The following is an 8195-nucleotide window of genomic DNA, read 5'->3' as shown; positions in this document are numbered from 1 at the left end:
CACTGGGCTTCGGATAATCCGCCCAGGGAGGGCGTTTGGACACAGGTGTGCTCTGCTTCACGGTTCGTTTTAGGATTTTCAGCTGTGTTTTTATCAATAGTTAACACATCTCTGGTATCATTGATTAGAAGGAGAATTTAAATTCAGAGAGTCCAATGGTGGTTTCTGAACAGTGAGAGCCTGTGGTTACTGATAAAAGTGTTACGGGGTGAGAGGTTGGGGTCCGTGTCTCGGGGGACCTGGGGGCTTGCGTGAGGACGGCTTCGCTGCCCTTGCTCCTTTGTCTGAGAGCAGGTGGGGCAGGTGCACGGCGGCCTCATGGGCGTCATCCAGAGAGCCATGGTGAAGGCCTGCCCCCACGTCTGGTTCGAGCGCTCGGAAGTGAAGGATCGCCACCTTGTGGCTAAAAGGTAAACAAGTGACACACAGTCTGCGCTTAGGGGGAGCTGTGCCTCTACAGCCTTCTCCACTGAGCCCCAGCTGCTTTCATAGTAGTGTTTTTCTGAAACATGGAGTATAAAAAGTATCAAAACCCTAGTGTTATTACTAACCCAAGGTGGTAATGTTTGTAACCTTTTTTATTCCTTGTACCCATTGTAATGAACACTGTATGAACTTTTAATACAATTTGATGTTTTAAAAAATATTTATTTGGTTGTGCCGGGTCTTAGTTGCGGCTTGCCGGCTCCTTAGTTGCAGCACGTGGGCTCCTTCGTTGCGGCAGGCGGGCTCCTTAGTGCAGCTCGCCGGCTTCTTAGTTGTGGCATGCAAACTCTTAGTTGCGGCATGCATATGGGATCTAGGGAAATCTCAAAATGAATTCATTGTCACAAATGAAAACACACTTAAAGCAACAGAACAGAGTGCAGCTCTGTTTTCAAGGAAAAAAAAACAAAAAGTAAACGTGGTGCAAGTGATGACGAGAGCTTTGCCGTAAATTGAGAGGAAGCAAGCCTCAGCCGAGACCCGCTCCCCAGGAATGGTGGGTCGTCCCTGAATTCCCTGTGCTGCGTCTCGGGGGGGCTGCAGGTCCCACCCAGCATGGCTGTAGGAAGTCGGGGGTGAGCGTTTCTCGAGGCTGCTCTTTGCCGGACTCTGTGGAGGGTGAGCCCTTTAGACAGTCCTGGGTCTGAGCCACGGCCCCTGTGCACAGACTCACGTACTTCATTGAACAGCTGTGCACATTAAGTAGTAATCATCCGGTGTTCCCTGTCCTTGGGAGTTTTATCTATTAGCCCGTGGGTTTATAAAAGAGAGGGTCATGTTTGCTAACCTGCTTTTATACCACATCCAGCGTCACGTCTAGACAGGGTATTGATAGATGCATTTGGGTGATGATGGACATGAGGCTGTCTGACCCTTCGTTTTATTTTCCTCTTGTAAAGGCTGACTGAGCACGTGCAGGATACAAGCAAGCTGCCCATCCTCATCTTCCCGGAGGGTAAGCTTCTGTGTGGGGAGGCCGTGCAGGAGGGTGAGTCCAGTGTTGTGTTGGAGCCGAGGCCCTCACCCTTGTTGGGGGTACCTGTCTTCACTGAGTAACGTGGGGGCCCTTTAGATTGGTCGTGGGACTGAAAACTCAGAGGATTCAGAATATGGACTAAGAGTGCCGTCGTGTGGCCTTCCCCATTGCGGGAGCCCCTTCTGTAGTGTTGCTGATGGGCTCCTTGAGCTTCTTGCAGAGTCCTCCCTGGGCCCTCCCGAGTCGGCCGGGGCCTCTGGCCTCTCATCTGGGCTGCCGTGGGAACCAGGGAAGACGGTCCTATAAGAAGAGAAGAGGAAGCAGCACAGTAGTCTGTTCATCTGTTTTCAGTGTGCGTTCAGGAGCTGGGGAGATGACGGGTTTATCCTCTTTGAAGAGCCATTAGAATGATTTTTATTGTTATATTTAATCCTTAAACTCCTAATATCTGGGGTAAAGGACCGAAGGAATAGCATTTTACTCTCTCCTGCCTTTTAGGAACCTGCATCAACAATACATCTGTGATGATGTTCAAAAAGGGAAGTTTTGAAATTGGAGCCACAGTTTACCCCGTTGCGATCAAGGTACGAGCCCTCTGAGGCCACGTGATCACCACCACCGCTGTGACGCGCAGCGGGGAGCCGGGCCCCCTCTCCATGGAGCAGCCCACGCTGCGGAGCCCTGAGCTCGCTGCATCTCCCCCACTGGTTCCTCTTTCTTCCTAAGCCCCGCCGGTCTGGAAGGCAGTCCACCTGAGGGGCTTCCTGCGGGCACGGGGCTGCCCAGCTGGGTCTGTGCCTTTGGTCGGTTAGAGGTGAGGGTGGGTAGGTGCAGATGTGTCCTTGCTGCTGGAGGAAGAGACAGCCCCGCTGCTGTGGCTCCCGTGGCTCGCGTGGCATCTGACAGACCGAAGGCCACTCGTGAAAGTAAAGGGGACTTAAACGAACCTGTTAGTCTGCCCCACCTTTTAGGAACTCGAACCTCTGAGAGTCCAAACTTGCTTAGGAAGATGGGACGCACTCAGCCAGTTTCCCTTTTTCCTCCTCCTCTCTCTTCCCCCTCGTATCCATCTGATGTTATAAATAGATCCACATAATTTCTAAAAGAATGCTGTTACACTACTTCCTCTAAAAAATCCACAGCCTTTGTCACTATGTTTAGAGTGTTTAGGTTGATGTCTCAGATCGGGGTAAGAGGGAGTCAGAGTTGTTGTTAGAATTCAGTCTCCATACTTTTGCGAGCGTCTTTTGCCTGCAAAGGCTTCTGAAGAAATAGTCCTCATTGTCACCTGGCAGCACAACTGGTGCATTTGGGGGAGGAGGTGTTCTTCTTGGTTAAGCGAACGCTTTCCAGCCACGCTGCTTTTCCAGGGAGGCCAAGCACCAGTGCAGGGATGGTGAATGAAGAGTGGCTGCACAGTTACAGGTCCCTGGACCAGGGCTGTGCACGGGATTCGTGGAGGATGCTGGGTCTGGAGCCGCAGAAAACGTTCTGTTCGTAGTGTGTGCCGTGGGTGTGGGAACGGGGAGAGATGTTTGCATGGCGTGCGTGCGCCCCGCAGTTTAATGTCCTGGGAGTCCAGTGCCTCGCCCCGCGTGTTTATTAAAAACCGGCTGCTGCACAGAAGCCCCTCCTGCTCGCTCCAGAGCAGCGGTTCTGTGCGGCTGCGTCAGCATCACCTGGTGGGGCTGTGAAAAGGCAGACCGTTGGGCCCCACGCCCGGAGTCTCTGAACTTGCGTTTCTGACCCGTCCCTGGGCGCTGCTGACACTGCTGGTCGGGAACCACACTGAGAGCCTGCTCTTCGCCAGTTTTGGAACATGGAGCCTTGGACAGTTATGCCCGCTCCAGAACACGGGCGTGTACATTTTCCTTCCACCCACAGGTTGATTAAAGCTCACATGTGATTAAGAACTTTGCTTCCCACATACTTTTCTAGTTTTTGTGAAGACGTCATTGGTAACCAAACTTGTATGACCTTAGTGGTTTTAAAGCTCTTGTTCCATTTCCACCAAAATTAAGCCATTGTCTGACTTTGAGGAATGTATTGCTGTTTTGAACTTTTGCCTTGTTTTTCTCTCTACGGTGTCTGCCCAGCGTGGAATAGAGAATCAGCCCTCAGCAAAGGTTTCTCTCCAGTCATGCTGTGTAAACTGTAACAGCACTTTCTTCCAGTCACACACACTAGCTCCTGTTTAAGACTCGTCTTCTCCCACATTTCCTCGTGGTGTTATAACATGAACCCTCTAAGCCTTTTGTAGTTACATCCGGGTTTTTTAGTTTCTATGATTAAGTCTAAATGTCTTCATTTCTGTAGTCAGGTGTGCAATTAGGCAAAATTCTCTAATTTTTATTCTGAGAATCATAAAATTTCGGCTTGAAAGGCCCCCCCAAAATCATATAGTTCTAACCCAGCCCCCTCGCCCCCAAGTGTAAGAACCTGCACTCGGGCATCTTGGCCGGTGTCCCTTCCCAGGGTCTCCGGGGAGGCGCGTCCTCCACACTGGTGGCAGCTGGGTCCTGTGAGACCGCTCATGAACCTGCGTCTCCTTTGGTTTTTTCACCCGGGTCCTGGGTCTTTGCTTCGCAGTCACACACTCCACCTGACGGCCTGTCTCTGAGAGCCCTTCGGACGTGCAGTGGCAGTTCAGCCCCGACCCTTTCCACGCTTTCTCCTCAGGGACCGGTTCCTCTTGCTGCCTCTTGTGTAAGACTTCCTGCGGCAGCTCTCCCTCCCGGCTCACCTGCACTTGCTCTTCTGTTTGGGGAGAATGAGGGTCGCAGCTGCGGCCACATGGCCCACAAAATGCCCCTGAGACACAGCCCTCGCCTCCCTCGGAGCGGCTGGCAAGGTGGCAGTATCCGATGCCCGCTGTGGCCGCCGCGACTTCCTCGGGGCAGCGCGGCCTCCTCACACAGACAGGCAGCTCCGTTAGAAGTGCTGTGACACAAGCAGAGCTTTCTAGTTGTTTTCTCCTTGGTCTGGGCACCGGAAGCGATCTTTGAAAGCTGGCGGTTGTGTAAGAAAGTCTCTGTCTGGGGAGGTACGTGTCGGTCTTTGTGAGCGTGTGGCGTGACAGGAGGGGTTGATGGAGCGGCTGGGGTGAAACGTTGGAGATTGTTGACTCAGGGCATGGATCTCTGGAGGATGTGCTCCTGTTCTGTTTGCGGGTTCGCTTGAGGACTTGAAGAACAGACGATAGACACCTGTGAGTGAGACAGGCCCCTGGATCAAAGAGGGAGGACCTTGGAGGAAGGAAGGCTGCTGGTCCTCCTTAGTGATATCTGCGCTCGGGGGTGGATGTTGCTAGGTGTCACACGTGCCCGGGTGTGGGGTTCCTGCGGAGGTGTCCGCGTAGGGCGCTGGGAGCAGCGTCCTAGTACCGATCCTGCCCTGGGCGTGGCACGGGGCGTTCGGCAAAGCTGCCGCTGACGCGCGCACAGGTTAGAACTCCTGACTTCTCACCGTCCGGCGTTCCCTTGTCTTGCAGTACGACCCTCAGTTCGGTGATGCTTTCTGGAACAGCAGCAAGTACGGGATGGTGACGTACCTGCTGAGGATGATGACCAGCTGGGCCATCGTCTGCAGCGTGTGGTACCTGCCTCCCATGACCAGAGAGGCCGAGGAAGATGCCGTCCAGTTTGCAAACAGGGTGAAGTCCGCCATTGCCAGGCAGGGAGGCCTCGTGGACCTGCTGTGGTGAGTCGGAGCGGATCTTGCCAGCTGAGTCCAGGAGGACGTGAATTTCTGAAGCAGGTGCTGGGTGGTTGACTCCATTGGCGAAGGATCCTCCTCGCCCTGGTGTGGAGGACGAGCCCACCAGTCCTGGAGAGTCAGCAGTTTGACTCACTCTCAGAAGCCCAGGGTGTTCGGACGAAGCGGTGGATTTGGCACCGCTTCCTGGGGACACAGTCCACCTGAGCACCGGGACAGCCCTGTCTCTGCGGGCAGGGACTCTGTGCCAACCCGGAGACCCGAGGAGCACTGGGCTCTCTCATCTCGTGTATTTGGCAAATTGGACCATCCTTAGGCCAGTTTTGGTTTTTTTGTAGCTTGTTACCTACTAGAGCCGGAGTTGGCAAACTTTTTCTGAAAAGAGTCAGTACGTATTTTAGACTCCGGGCCATGTGGTCTCCGGTGCGACTGCTTGACTGCCATTGTAGCAGGAGAGCAGCCAGAGACAGTCCAGGAGCAGGTCCGTGTGCCAGTGAAACGCCACTTACAGACTCAGGCGTCGGGTGGATTCAGCCCGTTGGGCCACAGTTTGCAGACCCTTACGCTAGGGTATGAGGTAGTTATACTGCAGCTAACAGGAGGTTGATGCGGCTGAACCCTGGATCAGGGGGGCTAATCCCCCCTCCGGGGACCCTTAGGTTTAAGTGCGGGGGTCAGCTCTGGAGCGCATTTGACTGAGTGGGCATTTAAACTGACCTGTAACCTTTTTTTTTAATTAATTTTTTTATTGGCGTATAGTTGATTTACACTTGTGTTAGTTTCTGCTGTACAGCAAAGTGAATCAGCCATACATATGCGTATATCCACCCTCTTCCAGACGCCACTCCCACGTAGGTCACCACAGAGCCCAGAATAGAGTTCCCTGTGCTATACAGTGGGTTCTTCGGAGTAGTTATCTTTTATATATCATAGTGTGTATGTGTTACTCCCAGTCTCCCAATTTATTCCTCCCCTCCCCTTTCTGCCTTGGTAACCGTTAAGTTTTCTACATCCATGACTCAATTTCTGTTCTGTAAATACGTTCATTTGTATCATTGTTTTTTGTAGCTTTCACATATAAGCGATACCATGATATTTGTCTTTCTCTGCCTGACTTATTTCACTCAGTATGGCAACCTCTAGGTCTGCTTGGCCCTTTTTAAAAACGCTAACATTTATTGGGCACCTACTGTGTGCCAGACACAGTGCTGCTGCTCTGATAATCTCGTCTCACCCTCAGAGTAACTCCATGAGTAGGAAAATTGTTACTGCCATTTTTCAGATGAGAAACTGAAACTCGGAGAGGTTAAGTAACTGTCTCTCAAAGCCACAGAATAAGCCCTGGAGTCGCATGTTGAGCTCAGGTCTGACTGGCTTGAATGTTTAGCCACTGCCCCACGTCCCCTGTCGCTGAAGCCCGACGAAGACAAGGGTGGCCGCTTTCTAAAGGAGGCCTTTGCTGGGGATTTTAAAGGATGTGGCAGGTGTCAGGGCTCCCAGGGTAAGGCGGGTCCGGTGGTGAGGGCTTCACCAGAGACTTCTCCTACCAGCCCGCCTCCACGCTCAAAGTGTAAGAGAAAGACTGCGGTGGGCTTGGGTTTGCCTCCGTCACCGATGATGATGATTCTCGGGTGCAGGCAAGGCGCTGGGATGTCAGGTGGGGGGAGACTTTGAAGAAGCGAATCCACGTTTAGAGGATTTCTTTGGGGCTATTGGAGGAGGTGGGTGGTTAGCCGCAAACTCTGCGTTACTTCCATTCCCGTACGGGACCATCCCTTGAGCGCGAAGAAGTAAGAACTTGTATTTTCCCTTGTGTTCATTTGCATGAATTTGGAGAATCCCGGGATCTGAATTTATTTTACAGATCAGTTTTACAGATTCATTATAAGTCCTAGTATTTCTTAAAGCTTGGCTCACCTTCCATGAAGCCAGGGCTTCCTATGCTTTCTGTAAGGTGAGGATGAATGTTTGAGCAGAAAGGACTGTTAACTCCTTGGCAGGTGTGAGCAATTGGAAGGCACCCTGGGTGAGAGGAGTGAGCTCTGACCCCAGGGCAGGGGTGAGAGCTGTAAGGCGAGGAGGGTGGGCCCCGCAGGCCCGGGCCGGTCTCCGAGGCCACCGTGATGAGGGGGCCGCTGCGTCTGTGGCGGGCTTCTCCGGGCGGGAGGGGCCGCGGGCAGCCGGTGGGGGCACGCCTGGCCGGGGCGCAGGGCGGCAGCGGGGCTTCTGTGCGCTTGCATTGCAGCCCTGCTCTTTCTCTCGTCAGGGACGGCGGTCTGAAGCGGGAGAAGGTGAAGGACGCGTTCAAGGAGGAGCAGCAGAAGCTGTACAGCAAGGCGATCGCCGGCGGCCACGAGGGCCGGAGCCGGTCCTGAGCCCGCGCCGCCGCTCCCAGGGCCGGCTGCCTTCTCGTTCCTTCTCCGCCGAGTCCGCGGGAGCGGTGCCACTGAAGTCCCCTCCCCAGCGTGCCCGTGCGGCCCGAGTGCGGGGCGACAGCCTGCCGTCCCCACTCGGGATCCGGGGTGCGGTCTGTCCCCGAGGCCCGCCTGCGGGCGGGGGCCTCACCGGGCCAGGCCCGCCCCGAGGAAGGCGCGGCCTCGGGGCCCCGCAGACTCGAGAAGAGAACGTGCGGTGTGCAGGGGCCCTCGGCAGACGGGCGGTCCCGGCCCGGGCCGCTGGCCGCGGGGCCAGGCACGCACGGGGACCGGCCCTCCCGCTCCGGCCGCACCCTGCCAGCTCGGCCTCGGCTGCCCCGCTGTCCCCTGGGCTGGGGGCGGGTGGCGACACCTACCTCACCGGGTTGCTGTGGCAGCTCACGCGCTACCACGAGGGGAGGGCGGTCAGCTCAGCGTTGCGGGTCCAGGGCCGGGGGTGGGGCGGGACGAGGGGAGCTGGAGCCGCCCACGGGGCTCCGGGTTTGTTTCTGTGAGTAAATAAAGTTGTCTTCGATGGTGACTGAATTGCGGGGTCTTCTCCTTCACGCGCCCTCCCCTGGCTGTGGCCCCGAGCAGCACGCTTC

General features: G+C 54.9%; 1 protein-coding gene across 3 annotated transcripts in view; it reads left to right on the top strand.

The window, feature by feature from the left end:
• Positions 1 to 8134, top strand: part of GPAT4 (glycerol-3-phosphate acyltransferase 4) — a 31592-nt gene extending 23458 nt beyond the window's left edge. For all 3 annotated transcript variants that reach the window (XM_007127007.4, XM_007127006.4, XM_007127008.4), the window contains exons 8-12: positions 295 to 410; positions 1386 to 1441; positions 1961 to 2046; positions 4953 to 5161; positions 7443 to 8134. In XM_007127007.4, coding sequence (XP_007127069.1) covers positions 295 to 410; positions 1386 to 1441; positions 1961 to 2046; positions 4953 to 5161; positions 7443 to 7551 — 576 coding nt within the window. In that variant the 3' untranslated portion in view covers positions 7552 to 8134. The remainder of the gene's footprint in view (positions 1 to 294; positions 411 to 1385; positions 1442 to 1960; positions 2047 to 4952; positions 5162 to 7442) is intronic.
• Positions 8135 to 8195: the final 61 nt, after the last annotated feature.

This window comes from Physeter macrocephalus, chromosome 20, assembly GCF_002837175.3.
Source record: "Physeter macrocephalus isolate SW-GA chromosome 20, ASM283717v5, whole genome shotgun sequence".
Taxonomy (NCBI): Eukaryota; Metazoa; Chordata; class Mammalia; order Artiodactyla; family Physeteridae; genus Physeter; species Physeter macrocephalus.
Note: the sequence above shows the minus strand (reverse complement) of the source record. Positions and strands in the feature narration are given on the sequence as shown.